Here is a 17504-nt window from a genome sequence, read left to right as displayed (position 1 = left end):
CCACCACCTCCACTATTACTACACCCCACAACAGAGCCATCAGCATCCTAGGATCTTACAGCTGCACCTCCAGGAATGTAGTATACCTCATCCAATGCACCAAATGCCCTGATGGAAGATATGTAGGAGAGACCAGACAACAACTGCGCACCAGAATGAACGCACACCGGAAATCTATCAAAGACAAAAATACCCAATTACTGCTGGGGGCACATTTCTCACAGGAGGGCCACTCTCTCTCCAATCTCTCAGTCCTGATCCTCAAGGGAAACTTACACAACACATCCCAGAGACGAGCCTATGAGCTCCATTTCATCAACCTGCTGGATACTAGAGATCAGGGACTAAACATAGACATTGGATTTATGACACATTATAACCTGCCTGACATCTGACTCCCCAGGTATCTCTCCACTTTCATCCCCCTTCTCTCTCTCTCTTCCCCCGCCCCAGCCTGTCTCTCACCCATTGACTCCTCAATCTACATTTTCACTGACTGCCTGTCTTGTATGCATACCAGCCCAGTCTCTGGCTTCTTTACTTTTCATTCCATCCAGGAAGAGCACACACCAACTGCTGAAACTTCCTTAGCCTGACGAAGAGTTTTTGAACCCGAAAGCTTGCTTAATGACTATTCTCCAACTATTTGGGTTGGTCTAATAAAAGATATCAGATTCACCCAAGGAACCTTGTCTGCCTGTGTCCTTAGACCAACACGGCTACAACCTACACCCCTGCAACATATTGCACCGCATTCCCAGAGCCTGTCTGCCTGCCTGCGCCAGTAAATATCAGTCAGTCTTGATTCACTAGCCAAACTCCAGACTTGAAGTCTGGTGTGTCTGATCATTTCAAGATACAGCCAATCTAACATCGCTAGTTGGAACGATGGGCACTGATCAGTGCCGTAGCAATCAACTGCTCATTAGAAGCCTAGGAACAGAAGACTTCAGATCATCAGATGCTGGATGAGATGAGCACACAGTGCCCCAACATAGGAGTGGTGTCAGATAGGCATAGACAATACACATTTATCAAGGGGTCCCTAAAGTGCCATAAACCCTGCAGGACTGTCTCGCATCCTAATATGAACCCCCCTGGTGCATCATAGCTAACTACATATGATAAAGTGGACAGGTGGGGCTGGCATGCAGCAGAGGAGAAAGCAGTCCTGCATGTGAGGCATGTGATATCTGGCTCATGCCCAGCTGCACCCCTGCAGATAACTCATCAGGCCATTCCAGTGCTCCAGGAAAGCGAGTTAATGATTTTAGAGCAGGTTGCTTTATTTTCTTTCTTTTTCCGGAGGGTTTTCATCCATCAAATAGCCTGTGCCCAGGAAATAGCACAGGGTCATTAAGCCTCTTGTCTGAACCTGGAGCCTGAACACATTTGAAGGTGCAGTGAATTAATTTCTGAGGGGCTCATTAGTTACAGACACCCTTTCTCAGTGACTTGTCCAAGCGGTGAGGCCTGCCTTGTTTGCACTGATAAGCTGAGCTTTGCATCCAGACGTGCCTCCTTTTCTTCTCGCCATCCTCCCGTGAAACGTATGTGCCTTCTCATACATAGCACCTGAAATCACAGACTGTTTCCTGGCTACTTCACTGACCACTTACAACCAAATTACTGTAATGTACAATTAACCCCACCACACACCGTCTGTCTGCTTGCTAAATTAGACTGTGTCCATGTTTCGACCTTTTTCACACAGAGCATTGGTCCAGTGCATAATAACCATTCACCTTACTTTCCCTCAGAGAGATTAAAAGCTGGATATGAAGCAGATGGAGTTTTGGAAGCTCATTAGGAAGTACACGGAGTTTAATCACAGTTTGATTAGAAGCCGGAATAGGGAAAGGAGTCATCGGCATTTCCCACAGCTAATGTCTCTCCTGTTAATTTTTTCTGAGGGCAGAACAATTAGGCATGTGAGTGCAACCGGAAAACCAGTGGGGTCTACGCTGTGTTTTGTCCCTATGAATGTACAGCTCTCACTAACAGCTCTTGGGGCTGATCAGCTGCTGCAGAAAGAGGTTGGCGTGTGACTTAGTAAGTGCCACTATCATGTTCTCACCTTCTCCCGTCTGACACCCTGCAGGTCAAATAATAAATGGGACACTGGAGATCCCACTGGGTAGAATTAATTAAGGGGCCATCATCCCTGAAGGCAAATAACAAACCAGCTCGGAGTATAAGACGCTCCATATGTCAATGTCCCCACTAACAAGGAGTATAAATCATCCCCTTCCCCGGGGAAACCACACTCACTGTGAACACTCTCTCCGGCTCCCCCTTGGCTCGCATGTTGGTGTCATGAACTTGCTTGAGAATCATCCAGGCTTCATCATGTTTACCTGTCTGGGAACATGAAAGGAAGAAATATGCCCAGTTAGCCCTGTCTCCATATACCCTGGGGTAAAGTGGTGTGCCTCAGTTGCTCCACCTATAAAATAGGGCTAAATTATTCTTGCCTTGCTGGGGTTCTAAGACTTAATCTGTGTATGTAAACTTCTTTGAGAGCTTGAGATGCAAGATACCACCACGTGCACTAAACCAACTACTTGCTGTACCCTTGTCTGTATGCACTGAAATCCAGTCCCCATGTCTTTTCTCCTAATCATGTTTCTTGCCTTTCACTCTTCCAACCAGATCCACTGTTTACATTCCCAAAATGCATGTTATGTTTGGATCTTATCCACAAAGCCTTTGACGGATTTAAAAACCCCGTGTCTGTTCATTCTTCTTATTGTTCACTGTGGATGTTAGCATTCAAGTGTGATATGCTAGAAGAATGTGAGTAGCAACATGGTACAGCGGGCCAGAAATGAGACTGCGAAGCCAAGTATGTCTCTGTCTCTGAGTCTGTGTGCATTTATGTGAGTGTGTGGGGTGGGTACATGAGCAGAACACATTACTCACAGTGGCCCCTCATGTGTCAGGAGGGACCAGGTGCCCTCTGTTCAAAATCCGATTGCAGGTTGAGTCATCTTACCTCCAGCAAAAAACGTGGGCTTTCGGGCATGAATTTTAATGCTATCAGTGAAGAGATACAGGGCAGAACACAGACCAGTACAAAAACCCTCCAGCTGTGGAACTGGTACTTGGTCCCCATACCGAAACCCCAACCTGTAAACAACAAAAGGAAAAGAGTCAAAATTCTGACCATTAATATAGATCGATCTCTCTCTCTCTTCCTCATAGCTACAAACCAGACCCTACAGGTCTGCAAATGATGATGATAGGCTGACAGTTTCTCATCTGATGAAAGATGAACTACTCCTAGTAATGGATTCCCCTTGTGGCCTCCATCAAATGGTTCAATAGATAACAGCCTATGAGTTCATATTCATTACAGACAACGGAATGGATTATCACCACGTTCCTGTCTTTTTAAAGACTTTCTTTAACTTTCAGTTCAGAAAGCACGCTGGAAATGAGGCTACAGCTACCACGAAGGTGCCTACAAAGGGAACAGAGGGTCCAGTAGTGCTGTTTATAACACTTCTACTGCCTCTTTGCCCCTTACAAATAATTTCACATACTTAGCCCTTCTCTGTACTTCAAGGCACCTTGGAGAGAACAAAATACATAACATATTGAGGAGGAAAACAGTCGTCCCCATTTTAAAGATGAGGATGGGATGATGGATGATTTCCAGAAACACACAATCAGGAGTTGGAATTGAAACTCCAAAGCTCTGGGCTTTAGTCTTATATTTAGGTTACACGTTGCTCTGGGATCTCCCTTGGTCTCTGACAGGGCCAGAGAGTAAGGCCAAATAAGGGGCTGAGAGTTCAACTTTAAAGATTCAAATGGCAGCTGCACCAAAGCAGATGTTTCTTTTTTTTTTCCCCACAAGCCAGCATGAATCAAAGACCCAACTAAAATAGATCTTTGATCAAAACTCTCTTTTCTCAGTTTGCCTTCCCAGACAAAACTCATAGGGGGAGAAATGTGCATTTCAAACATTGCTTTTTCCACTCTCTTTCTTTCTCACAATACTGAACTAAACAAGTTGCGGGCTTTTTAGCAATCAGAACTCCATCGGCCACAGCGCTATCCTCAGTCAATCAAGTCCCAAACAGGATGGAACAAGGGGATAGCAGAAAGGACAACTGTACAGCGCAGGAACCAGATGTACTAACAACAGACAGACACAGTGCGGAGACACCAATTGCAAGATTCAAGTATTACCTTTTAAGGGCTTGTTTGGTTTCTTTAAAACACATTTGCAAATAATGAATGGGTTTCAGCCCAACCCCATTGCACTGTAGTTGACGTGTCTGTTCCAAGAGTCTGAATGTACTATTACTGGCCAAAACTGTGATAATTTTTAAATACTAGACACCACAGATGGATAGATATTTTAGTCTTCCTTCACAGTCTCTTTGCCCTGTCCTACTTTTCTCCGACAGGATTTTGCAAGCAGTTGGTATTACTGGATCCTAGATAGGGCATTAATCTTTTTGATTAGATATTCATGGGCTGATGTGTTCCTACATTATGTGTAATGAGTTACCAGGAGAATCATATGACATGAAGCTTTTCCTTCCTAACAACACTACATTTCAGAGACCTCACATCTCTTCTCTCAGCCAGGATCCCAGCACATTTATGTTCTAGAGAGACAATCACAAAAAAATCCCACCTGGAATCTGGCTAAGAAAAGTGGGAATATGATAGCTTTGCTCATTTAGCCCTGTATTAAAATCATAGGATTGGAAGAGACTTCCATGGCCACCTAACCCACCCCCTGCCCCTGTTACTAGCAATTAAAAGCAGAAGTGCAGATGGGCTGAGCCTGTCACTGATAAAGGCCGTGGATTAATGAGGAAATGGCCACACCTGACTGCATGGTGCAGCAGGCCTGGCCAGGGGAACAGAAGTAGGATCAAGATTTGGGAGAGGAAGCTTCTTAGGGAAGTAGGGCCTGTGGGCTGCTTTGATGAAGCAGAGAGACTTCTTATTTCTTTTGTGGAATAGCTTGTACCATTTGGCTTATTGCTTTGATTTGATTTGGACTTGTGAACTGGAGAACTGGTTGGTCCTACAAGGGGCGGAGAAAGCTGGGGATAGGGGGTTTGGGTGGGACCCCACCGGACCCTACCCCCCCCCTTTTGTTTTTTCATAGGGGCTAAAATACAACCCCAAGCCACATGGGGAACCCTAGCACATGGAGATGGAATCCTAAAATGTTGAGAGATGACCACTGAGGCCAGGCCTAAAGTCTGGAAGCTAAGGTCTTCATAAAGTGGGCATAGATATAGAGAAAAAAGGAACCTAGGCTTTAACAACTGGAGCCCTGACAAGCTCTCAGAAACCCACAGGGACAATCCCAGGAAAGGGAGTGCACTGTGTGGGTGTGCAGGGGCAAAAGGACCCAAGTACGGTGATGGGTCTGGTAGAGCCAGCCAGGCAGTCTGTGAAGCTGCTGCCAGTCCTACAGCTTCCTTCCACTTCCCAACATACAGCAACATCAAAGTCGTGGCAGGAAAGTAACAGAAGCATAGGCAAGTTGAGAGAAAGTTGGGGAAGAGCAGTGTGGGCTCTGCCTACCTTACACCCCTGTATCAAATATAGGATATGCTATTCCTATTGGGATATGTAAGAGTTGCTACTTATTGGCAGTTGTTTGGCTGAGCATGAACAGAAGTCATGGAGTTTCAGTCAAACCCTCCCCAAGTTTGGAGGTATACAGATTTGGATCTGGTGCTTGGCAATTCATGAAGAGAGGACAGTAGCTGCAATCTGCAGTACTAGAAGTGTGATATACTTGTTGTCTTTGCTCCAACAGAGCCTTTCCCACTTCCTGGGTGTCTACATGTGTATTACTGTGCAGTAACTAATTGGGTGTAATGCAGTTACTACTGCAGTAACTAATTGGGCATAAATTTGATACCTGGATGGTGCAGGTGCATGGTGTAGGTATCAAATTTATGCTCAAGTCAACATAACTCACCATATTTACTGTGCAGTATGGGTGTGCACATGTAGACGTGCACCTGTACCGTGAAGCAATTTCAGTTACTGTGCAGTAAATGCACACATGTAGACATGACCGATGTGTTTAGGATGGACACTTCATCAGATATAACACTTCTCTATTTTCTGTGTTGCTAACATGTAGCTGGGTGAGTACGAACATATTCTGTGCATGCAGGCCTAGGGGTATTGATATGGTGTTCTCCAGAATAGAAACCTCAAAGCATTTACCGTAGTGTGGAATGATGCTCCAAGCCATTGCTGAGGCATAAATGCCACCAACCATCCAGAACATGCAGAGCCAGCTCAGGTGTTCTCCCCTCTTCTCGCGAGAAAGGAATTCAGAGAAATAGGCAAACACAATAGGGAGGGATCCCCCAATACTGGGAAGAAGAAAAAAATATCACACAGGAAGAATACAGGTCTTCAGGAAACAAGATCTCTCACCAGCCAAAGTGTCTTAGGGTAAAGGAGGACCCTACTTTTTTCCTTCGGCAACTCAGCAGAACCCACGGTCATTCTCCTGCATGGAGAATCATTGGCAAGACTATGATGCTAGCTAGCTTCCTCTGTCATCCTGTTCTTGGATATCAAGGAGGGACATGAAGCTTGTTATGAGCAGAAAATGGGTTTTAATGTACATTGTGAATGTAATGCTGTGCTGCTTTATCCAGAGAGGACCTGCTGAGCCTTTGGGCTGTAGCCACTTGTCCTGTCTGAAACTGCAGAACTGAGCATAAGAGCACGACCTCGTTTTACAGTGGCAACCAAGAGCCAGCCAGTAGAAAAAGCTTACAGTGGCTATTGGCTTCAGCAGATCCGGTCTGCTCATCTCTAGCAAGGACCAGTTCTGTAATTCCCCTTATCCACCCTCTGCACTTAGTCCGAGGGAAAATGTTTATGGAGCCATAGCGGCTGCTATGTTATTGGTGTCCTGCACCTCTCTGGAACAACAGGGAGAGCTCAGGTCCCAGTAGACAACCGTCTACATTGCGAGTGACATCCGTCACTGCCCTTATTCACAATATCAGCATGAAGACTGAGACTTCTGAGTCTTTCCAACAGGTACCTGGGCCTGACATGCTGAGTAAATGCTATCACCCCCCATGCTGTTTTGTGCAGTGGCTAAGATCTCTGCCTTCAGGGCTATCAATACTCCAAGCACTAAATTTGTTTTATGCAGCACAAAACAAGAAAATGTATCTGGCAGCTTCTGCCTGTCCGTGTAGAACCAGCAGTTAGTCCGTCCATTGCCTCGGCCTCTGTGTGAACGGCTACAAGTCCCTCCATCAGAACAATTAGCTGATGGGCTAAAGAGAGAGGTACCCACCCGAAGCCAGAGATAAGGCGGCAGAAAAGGAAGAATCCATATCCTTGGGTGAAGGAGGAGAGAAAAACAAAGGCAGCGTTGATCGCAAGTGATATGATGAGGCATTTCCTTCTTCCCAGTTTGTCTGCCAGGCCACCCCACATGACAGCCCCCACCATCATGCCCAGGTAGACTATCAGGCCTAGTGAAAAGAGAGAGACAGGGAGACAAGGCAATTAGCAACATCCTCTCAGGTGTTTGGTGCAGTAGAATTTGACATCTCACATGTGTCTTCACATTCAAAGTGTTTTCCACAAAATCTTAACCAACTACCAGCCATGGGCTCTGATGAGAGGAGGATGGTTATTGAAACACCCAACCAGCCTAAATGCCTGCAAGTGCCTAAAATACACTGCCTCTTGAGAGAAACAGTATTGTTTGGCAGGTACCAGTGTGGATAATGCTTCTTCTCTGAGTACCAGGTATTTGCTTATATGTCCTCTTATGAGAGAAGAGTTTACGGGAATCAACAGAGTCACCGCCATGTTCGAGGGAGTCAAATTATGACATGTGAATATTCAAATACCCATGAGTTTGGAGAAAACAATGTTGACATATGTTTGGAAAGCCCCTGGCACTTCACAGCTGCCAGCAATGATCAGTATAAATAAAGCTAAGAATAAGTCATATTTAACAAATGGGATACATCCAGTTCTAAAACCCAAAGGTCCCAGGTAATTAACAGTCTATTACTTCTAGGATCTGCATATTAACAAGTCAGACTGGCTCCTGAAGCCAAGACCGGCTGAACTGTATTCCTGACTGTGCCAGTGATTCACTGTGGGACCCTGCATCTCTTTGCCTCTGTTTCTCCATATGTACAATGGGGATAATGACATTGGCTCTCCAGGGCTGTTGTAAGAGCTGAAAATGTAAGGTCAAGTGCTTAAGTTGGTTGGGTGTTTTTTACCCTCTAGTCTGACATGGTTCCAGGTAACAAAAAACACCCGACTCACTCAGCTTCAGGGGACGTCTGTTTTCCAGCACAAGAAAATGAGATCTTTGGCATTGTCCAAGTGTCTGCACTACATACTGTGTTGCTGGCAGAGATAACCAAACTCTAAACCAATGTGGAAGCAGTTTTGCTGCAGTCTTGCTGAGCTGCACCCAGGCTAATTTACCTTGCCAAAGCTAGTTAGTTCAGCTATCGATACACTGTGCTACAGTGTGCAGTAAAGACATACCCTCATTTGAGCAGACACGGACTTCTCTTCCCTACCTCACCGGTCACTCATCCCCCAGCATGTCAACAACAGCCTGGCCTAAGCAGCTTATAACGCACGTGTCCCCAGTACGTGCCACTAACTATCAAACAGGAGTCTGTCTTAGCTCCACTAACCCAAGGGTATGGCGGGAGAAGCATCCTGAGCTCCTGCCTATTTTTCATGAAACATTGACAGAGCAGAGAGATGGTTAAAGATAGGAAGAAACTCTTTGCTGGTTACACCCAAGTTGCCCTTTAATTATGCCATCTATGACACGCTCTGGCTTTCACTGATTCCCCAGGAAGGGCCATCCCATCTAGTCTGACCTTCTGTTTAACACAAGCAATAGGATTTCATCTATTTACTTCTGTACTGAGGCAATCACATGGTTGAAGCCTTTTCCAGAAAGGCATCCAGCCTTGATTCAAAGACTTCAAGACATGGAGCATCCATCACTTCCCTTGGTACCATATTCCCATAAGTAGTCATCCTCCTTGTGTACAAAGCTGTTTCTTATTGTTTATTTGACTAAACATTTAAAAAAATATATATTTGTCTGGTTTTACCCTATAGCAACCGATTCTTTAAAAGATGGTTTTAGTCACTATTTTAATGCTATATTGAAACTGAAAAGAATTGGCTTAGCCACAGACAGGAACAGGCAAGCCCCTCACATGGCATGCACCTCTCTACCATACCCTTGGAAGGAAGGCAATTCAGCTTTTCTCACCCATTCAGCTCTTGACCACCCTGCTGAAACGGCCAATAGAAGAGCCATTAGTAGGGGTGGACGCTGGTCCGAGTTGGACCAGCTCATTCAATTCACATCCCTGCCTCCCTAAAGATCCAGGGATTCATGTAAAGATGCATGAATAATTGCATTCAGAGCCTCACGCTGCTCTTCTACACAGGCCCGCAAGAGTTTTACCCGTGTAAGGGCAGTTGGATCAGATGCTGAGCATTAAAATCCGGGTAACATGCAGTGTGTGTAGGTGCTAGCAGGGCTGGAAAAAAATTGATCAGGCAGAGTGAGATGATTTGATTTGCATTGCTGTAAGGAAAAAACCCCTAGGGATCAATCAATCCAGCTACTGCCGGCATATGGCGTGAGCCTGTGAAAACAACACATTGTGGCTTGGTTTGATCTCCAGCTTTCAGTTCTTTTTTTAAGCTGTTTCTATTAGCAAATTCCCTTAAGAAAGGGAAAATGCAATAAAGGAAATAGTCATTCAGGGAGAGTTACCTAGCTGACCCTTTGAATTAGCCCAGATGAGGCAGGAACATCATTATCCGGTTTCACTCCATTGAAGCTGGCATAACTGATTTACCCCAGTTCAAGGATATGTCTCTTCAAGTTCAGTGCCCTTGTTGCTGTATGACTCTGCAGTTACTACCCCAAAAGCCCAGGACTGAACTGTCTGGTGGCCAAGTGGTTATTCATGAGATGCTCTGATTCCTGAAAGCCCAGTTAGACTGTGAGGTCCAAACAACACCACTTTAAAGGAAATATCACAGCATCAGCAATGCCAGAGCTAATATATTGGGAATGAGATGCAGAACTGTTTCACCATCTTCAAGCTGAAGGATCACACAATAGTTTAGGGGGAACCCTAATTCAACACTGACTTCTCCTCCATGGTCGCTTCAGTACTACTGTAATAAAAGGCATAAAACCTTGACATGACCTTGATTTTGCAATTCGTATTCTCTTTTTAGCTCATGAGAACTGTCCAAATTACACCCTCCAGGAAGGCTCACATGCAAAAAAAAAGACTTGGGTGCAGTACAGTTAAGGGCTGTAAGCCCCATCTTGTAGGTGCCAGAACCTCATAGTAGAAGCCAAACCTTGTGTTAGGAATTGAAACTCCTGGTATGTTGAATGGAGAGAGTTAACAGACTCAGATGAGATAAGCAAAGTGAGTTGGGAGCTGCCTAGAGATAGCCAGCATGTTATGCTACTCAGAGCTCAGCATACTCATCCCTATAGACCACCTCCTTCCTCTTGGGATGAATGGTCTGGAGCCCTCCCCTTGGAAACGGGTGCCTGTATCTTTGCTTTCAAAAATGGAGCAAGGATACTCTTTCCTTCTAAAACACAGAGGAGGTGGGGTTGCTTGTGGCCACACTCTTTTGCATAATATTACAAGGGTTAGAGCACTCACCTAGGCTATGGGAGATCCAGGTTCTCTCCCCCTCTACCTGAGAGACATGCCCATATCACAAGCCTAGAGCACTCTTGTTTCCTCCTGAGGAATCTGTCCAACTGGGCAGAACAGACTTCTGGGGAGTCACAGAGCCAGGGAGAGAGCATGACTCGGTAGCCTGGTGGTTATGGTCAAGGAAAGGGGAGAGATGGATTCCAGCCAATAGCTCTGACCGGGACTAAGCCGCTCACAAGAAAAGAAGTGTTGTGAATGTGGAGTGTGGGAACACTGTCCCTGATGAAGCTTCACAAGAGGAGTCCCCTCAGCTCCCTAGAACCGAGGGTCCAAGCTCAGGTAGGTACCCAGTTGCCCCTGCTCCCACTGAAGACAAAAGCTGCTGAAGATGCAAAGAACACAGTTGCAATAATTCATCATTGCATTAGCGACTGCACAAGATGGCCACTCCAGTTGCTCTGGTGTGCTTTGCACCATGGTGCAAAGCCAGCTAAGGAATGATGCAGAGGGGCATTTGGAAGTCGACACTAATATCCTTCCAGATTGTAAATGAATGCACCTTTTTTTTTCTGAAATACATTACTAAATTAAAAGCTATGCAGCATACAGCCACTGCAGGATTTCACAAGCTGCTTGGCTTATATTAATCAGACCTGGAAAAGTTCAGGCTTCTAAAAACACTGCTTTCGATTCCATAACTAGGCTGTGGAAATAAGTGGTAGTGAATTATTTAGCCTTTTTCCCCATTCATGAGCTAATTACAATTTTGCTTTATGTATTTGCTCAACTTCTCTTTGCAATGTTTTCCTTTCATTCTTAGGATTGATCCCAGACAATTCACTAAGCATTTTTTCTAGCTGACAATCAAAAGTCCACCTACACTGATTGGTTGCCCAAGTAATGAAGTGTTATTTGTATTCCCTAATCTGATGAGTATATTTTTTATCATCAGGAGAAGGATTTTGGGTAGGCTGTTGAGGCTTTATAGTCCTCAAAAAGAGAGAGAAAATAGGCAGAATGAAGGATCGTTAGTGCCTTTTCCTCTGAAATGTTAAACATTATGCTTTAAAAAAAAAAAAAGAGAGACATTGCAAGATTTCTCAAGGTAGGATCATCTCATCCACACAAAGCAGCTGCTTGTTTGTGCCTGGTATTTGCTGCAAAGGATGTTATCAGATTCTTTATGAATAGTTTAACTGCCTATATGTTGGCGATATTGTGTGCCATTCCGTGTTATATTATCATTTTATCTTGCATACAACATGTCCTGGAATAAGATACATGCCTTGCTTTTGAAAGGCTGAATGAAGGAAAAAAAAGATATTTTCTTGTAGTAAGTAACTGGGTAGCAGCAGCTGGGGAGCTGACCCTGCTCATGGTTTTGTTCTCTGTGGATCTGGGCAGATTTACTTTAACTTTTGTCTGTAAGCAGCAGAAACTGATCTTACCATATTTCTCACATAATGTGCACTCCTATTTCCAGTGATTGGATTTTGGGAAAAAAAGATGAGTATTTTATGTACTAAAATGTGGGAAATAAGCCATTTCCAGTATAAGCATCAGGTGTCGTGGGTTCAACATCCACTCTTCTGCCCTGGCCAACTCATGATGCAGTGAATGAACGATTATGTATGTATGTATTATGTAATAATGCTTTAGCTAAAGATATACGGACACTAGAGCAGCCAGATAAAAGCATATGCGTAGCATGGGAACTTTCAACCTCTCTCTCTACAGACACCAGCCTCTGCCACCTTGATCAGAACATGCTGGATAAAGAAACAGATATAAAATCCAAAACCATAATGAAGAAGACTCCCTGTGGACTGCCATAATGGTTAAGGCTTTTACACCAGCCACTGAGATACACTAACATCGCCAGCACATCACTGCCCTCTATACTGATAGTGAACTCTGCCAACAGAGTGATGGAGGGTCGTTCAGCAAAGCTAAACCCACAGTTTTGAATCCAGATTAAAAATGAATGATCAGGCCGAGTTAATTGTGTTTTGCAGAGAAAATCCATGTTGGCAGCTGTTCATCTAAAGCTTCTTAAAAGTGAAAAAATATCTGGCCAGGAGCAGGAGCCTGCTGCCTTCTAATCTCCAGGATGCCCTTCCATTTTGATTGTAGCCAGTGATCTATTATTATTATTATTACTATACAATATCCTGATTGAGGGTGTGTGGAAGCCAGCTATCTGGCCCTTGGGTACATTTGTTTTCAGTTGCAGCCATCCAGCTCAGAGTGACTGAGCAACTGCTCCATTAATCAAGTGCCTTTGGTTATTACATGTCTGACTCCGCTAGGTCCTCTCTTACAGCCAAACAAAGAGACCTGGAGGACTTGAAAGCTTTACTTTACCATGGAAGGCCATAGTCCTGCAGAAATTTCTTGCCTCAACGCATTTGTTTCTTTATTTTATTCAACCCAAGAGCTGATCCTCTACAAGTCTGTGCATAAGAGGAACTGGAGCTACATTGAGCCCCAAAGCTAGTGACCACAGAGATCCTGCAGGTGCAAACTTCCCAGTCTAAACCACTTTCTGCACCTTGCAGGCGCTCCAGATTGGCATCCTACTGTCTCCAGGGATGTTTTTATTATAGGATAAAATGTTAAGGGTATATAAAGAGGCTACTGTGTAGGAGAGGTGTAATCAGACTTCTGAAGTCCAATATGTAGAAGACCATTTAGGCAGAAACAGTTGCTCCTACCCAAAGAGAGAATCTCAACTCCTAGGAGGAGAGAAGGGTATAGAAGTGCCCACATGCATAGCTCTGCTTTGGGGGCAGGGCCATAGTGTTTCTGCTACTAAATGATTGCGTTTCAAGTGCTGCACTCTTGGTGTGAAGGGAGCGAGTGGATGTCACGCATGATGCCAAGCGCAGCACTCCACCATGTCAGCAGGGTGCAGGACTCGCAGCTGAACATTGCTGGAAAAGGGCAATATTCGAAGGATTAAACAGGCAGCAGAAGATGCCTGGTAGGAGAAGTGCAGCTGATATTGTACTGCTGAACAGTGCAGATTGTGAACTCAAGCACAGGCACCCAAGCTCAGGGTAGGCTTCAAGATTACTTCTCTGTGAGGCAGCATCTATTATGAATTGAAATTAGGCAGGGTGAACCCAAGCTAGTATTTTCTGTTGATAAATACAACCTAGTCAAAATGGCATTAGTTCTCTATGTATTTTGTTTCATAAACCAGTGATGCTGTGCAAACTAACCCCTTCAGATTTCCAATAGGAAAGATGAGCCATAAAGATTGCAGCAGTGACTCCCATCAGATAATGTCTACATCCATTTCCGAGGCATTGGCTGTCTGTTCTGGAGGCACCCACTCCACAGCCCAAATGAAATCACCAGGCTGCTTTATCATGATGGGCATCCTCCTCCTCCTGCAAAGACTGCATGTTCCAGACAGCATCATAAAACTTCCATTTGGGCAGCTGCTATAAACCACTCCAGTAGATAAGCGTCATCTTGGGGCTCCAGGTGCAGTACTTACATAGCAAAGAAGGATTTACAGGCAGCAGTTTTCTGGAGTAACATCTTGCCATGGTGTTCATTCAGCATTTGTTATTCTTTTCTAAAATGTGCACCTGCTTCTGGGGGCATTTTTCAGGAAGCTACCATATAGCACTGTCTACATGGTTGGGATCTGGGCACTGAAAAGAGGGTCACGAGTTTTGTCAAATACACAAACCCAGTGAGAAGCAAAACAACCAGAATCCTAAGGAACCAGAGGTGCTCAAGTCACTAGGCAAAGGAAGAGAAGTCTCAAGAAATGTAAATTAATTAGCCTGCATAGAATAAATGAACCTAAGGAATGACAGTCTGAGAGGACTGTTATCCAAAGTCCTGCATACAAAAAATTGAGGACCACTAAACCACTTGGTACATATATCACTACACCCAAAAATACTAATTAGGTACTGAGCTGTATTGAAAGATGCAAGGGATGCATTGGATTATTTCAGGAATATTTTGACCACGGTCCCACCGCAACAATTCTATTACCTCTGAAGGAAATAAAGGTTGATACTCAAGTTTTAGTAGGACTAATACAAAAATCCAAAGCTAATTCCATTCTCCTGTGCCGCTCCTGCTTTTAATATTCACCAAATACTCTAGAAAACAAATTTACTGGCAGCAATATCCTCACAATAAGCAGTACTTTGAAAATGTTACAGAATATTCCTGGGAAACACATTCCAAACTTGGAGACGTGAGAGTTCATACCAGAAACTTGATTCAAGCCGTTATACTCATTCAAGCAACGTCCAAATTGTGTGACCTACTGTGTGACCTGTGTGTCCAGTCCAAATTAAATTGCTGGTGAACAGGCGCATATAACAGCTGAAGTTGTTGCTGTGCTGGTTAGAGAGCAATCATTGTTTGAAGACACCATTCCATCAATAATATAAAATAACGGGCACATTTGAGCAAATACGCCAGCACAAAACAAAAAAGTTTGTGAAAAGAAAAGTATGTGTGAACAGTAAAAATAATTTTTAAAAGAAAAAGAGCTGAAATTCAAAGAAAAAAAAGATGTGGTTATGAATGACTCAGCCAGCAGCTGTTGCTACAAGCAAAATAGAAAGCCGCTGCATTTATTCCTGCTGGAAAACAAGAAAAAAAAGGGGGGGTAATATATACAAAGTTTCTACATGAAGTAAGTTCTTTAAATGTTGTTAAAATTCTTCAACCTATGTCATGGAAATCAAAGTAGATGATGGGAGTGGCTCTTTCAGGCCTTCAAATCTGTGCCCATATGAATAGGAAGGACATACACAATGCCATGCTATGTAAGTGCTAAGCATTATTATGTCAACCAATTTGTTCAAGACAGACGGTTTCAGGAAGGGTTTCAAAACCAGTCTAGACTCTTATCAGAGGTCTCCTACACCCCTCTACTTCCGTTCAGGTGACATTTCTTTTGTTCAACAGATATGCAGCAACATCTCCCTAACAATTAATGGCCCGTTCAGTTAAAAGTGAATCATCCCATCTATAGTAGTGCAAGAAAGATTTTCCTGTTGTAATGAATGAGGAAGGAACGTATTTGAACTGGCTCGCGGTAAGGGATAGCGGCTGTAATCCTAGGGAATTTTGCAGCCGAATCAAAGGAGAATTTATGAATCCACAAATGTTGCGACGTGTCACTGAATGCACACGCTGAACATTTCACAGGTGCTACCAGCACAGAGAGTGGGTGGGTGTTTGCACGGAGTCTGTTTCAAGGTACCCCCCACCGGGATTTGTCCATCAATATAATATTCATGGGACCATCTGGTTTCTTCACACCCAGCCCCTCTGCTAAAATGAACTTTTCAACAGAGGAAGCCAAATTAATCTTTTTCTGTTAAAGGAAAACCTGTTCATTTGGGTTCGTGTCAGATAAAATTACCGTTCTGTTTACAAATGAGGAGGCGATCAACACCCAGAAAGGGGCCTGCACGAAGCTCCACCGAGGTGAAGCAGCACTGACATTCAGGAGGGCTCTGTGAGTTTTAGTAAGCCGTGCCACATGCTGGCCGGTGTGCACCTGTACCACCACCCTCCGTTCACGTATCAGGCCCACCCTTGTGTAGCACAAGAGATGCAAATGCTGCAAGAAGATGTTGACTGACATAGATGGGAAGGCTGGCTGTGTTTGTGCCCCTCTCATGTTTGCCTTCAATGAATATGCTAATGAACCACTTCCAAGGAATGTCTCGAGGGAAATATTGTGCAGTATTCATAAACAGAAGATTTGGATTCTTGTAACCATGAATATCTGCACCATCAATTTTCTTCTGTGTCCACCAATGCAGCAATCTCAGTCGCACCTGTACCAGCACGGTCCCAGGCACCTGCGTTCTGCCCTGGTTCTGTGTTGGTAGGCTCCACGGGATAACACTACTCGGAGGGTGTGCTAATCAACCCTGCTAGAGCCTAAACCATTTACTGGCATGGTTAGGCTTTTAGGCCCAAGGCATGGCTGGGGGTGGGTCTTAAAGGCACCATATCTGGATGTATAAGACATTTATGCAGAAAAAATAAATTGGATAAGATACTGAGTTCTGATAAGATGGTAATTAGAATTTGTTGAAAGAAGAAGAAAAGGCAACACCAATATTTGCCTCTAGGAATAATAATGTCTGATACCAAGCCCCCAAACCAACATAACTTTACATCAGGGGTGGGCAAAATATGGCCTGCAGGCCAAGGCCATTCTATCCGGCCCACAGGTCCCTAAAAAAATTAGAAAATTAATATTTATCTGCCCTTGGTTCTGGTAAAAAATAACAGGAACCAGGAGTGATAGGACCCAAGGGAAGCCTGGTGGGCACCTCCAGCAGGGTCCCAACAGCAGTGCCCACCTGGCCCCACCGATCAGGGGTGGGCAAAATATGGCCTGCAGGCCAAGGCCATTCTATCCGGCCCACAGGTCCCTAAAAAAATTAGAAAATTAATATTTATCTGCCCTTGGTTCTGGTAAAAAATAACAGGAACCAGGAGTGATAGGACCCAAGGGAAGCCTGGTGGGCACCTCCAGCAGGGTCCCAACAGCAGTGCCCACCTGGCCCCACCGCCCCCCAGCTGGAAGCCCCAGCCAGGGCTTCTGGCCTGGGACCATGTAGCTGCACCACACCGGAAACTCAGGTAAGTGGGGGGGGGGGGAGAAGGGCAGGGGGGACTCTGGGCAGGGAAGGAGCTCAGCGAAAAGCTAAGTACGGGGGGCAGGAAAGTGGCCCTTCCCCACCTCGTGGCCAGCGCCCCACACTGCAGCCACTCGCCGCCCAT

At 44.7% G+C, this 17504-nt stretch overlaps 1 protein-coding gene across 2 annotated transcripts in view; it reads right to left on the bottom strand.

Moving 5' to 3' along the window:
* Window positions 1-17504, bottom strand: part of SV2B (synaptic vesicle glycoprotein 2B) — a 40132-nt gene that overhangs the window by 16149 nt on the left and 6479 nt on the right. Inside the window, exons 2-5 of one of the 2 annotated variants that reach the window (XM_006030350.3) lie at window positions 7316-7496; window positions 6217-6368; window positions 2996-3129; window positions 2272-2361 (exon numbers count right to left, since the gene is read on the bottom strand). In XM_006030350.3, the coding sequence (XP_006030412.3) occupies window positions 2272-2361; window positions 2996-3129; window positions 6217-6368; window positions 7316-7496 (557 nt within the window). The remainder of the gene's footprint in view (window positions 1-2271; window positions 2362-2995; window positions 3130-6216; window positions 6369-7315; window positions 7497-17504) is intronic. The other variant, XM_025211968.1, reaches the window with a different exon arrangement.

This window comes from Alligator sinensis, unplaced genomic scaffold (assembly GCF_000455745.1).
Source record: "Alligator sinensis unplaced genomic scaffold, ASM45574v1 scaffold857_1, whole genome shotgun sequence".
NCBI classification, from domain to species: Eukaryota; Metazoa; Chordata; order Crocodylia; family Alligatoridae; genus Alligator; species Alligator sinensis.
Note: the sequence above shows the minus strand (reverse complement) of the source record. Positions and strands in the feature narration are given on the sequence as shown.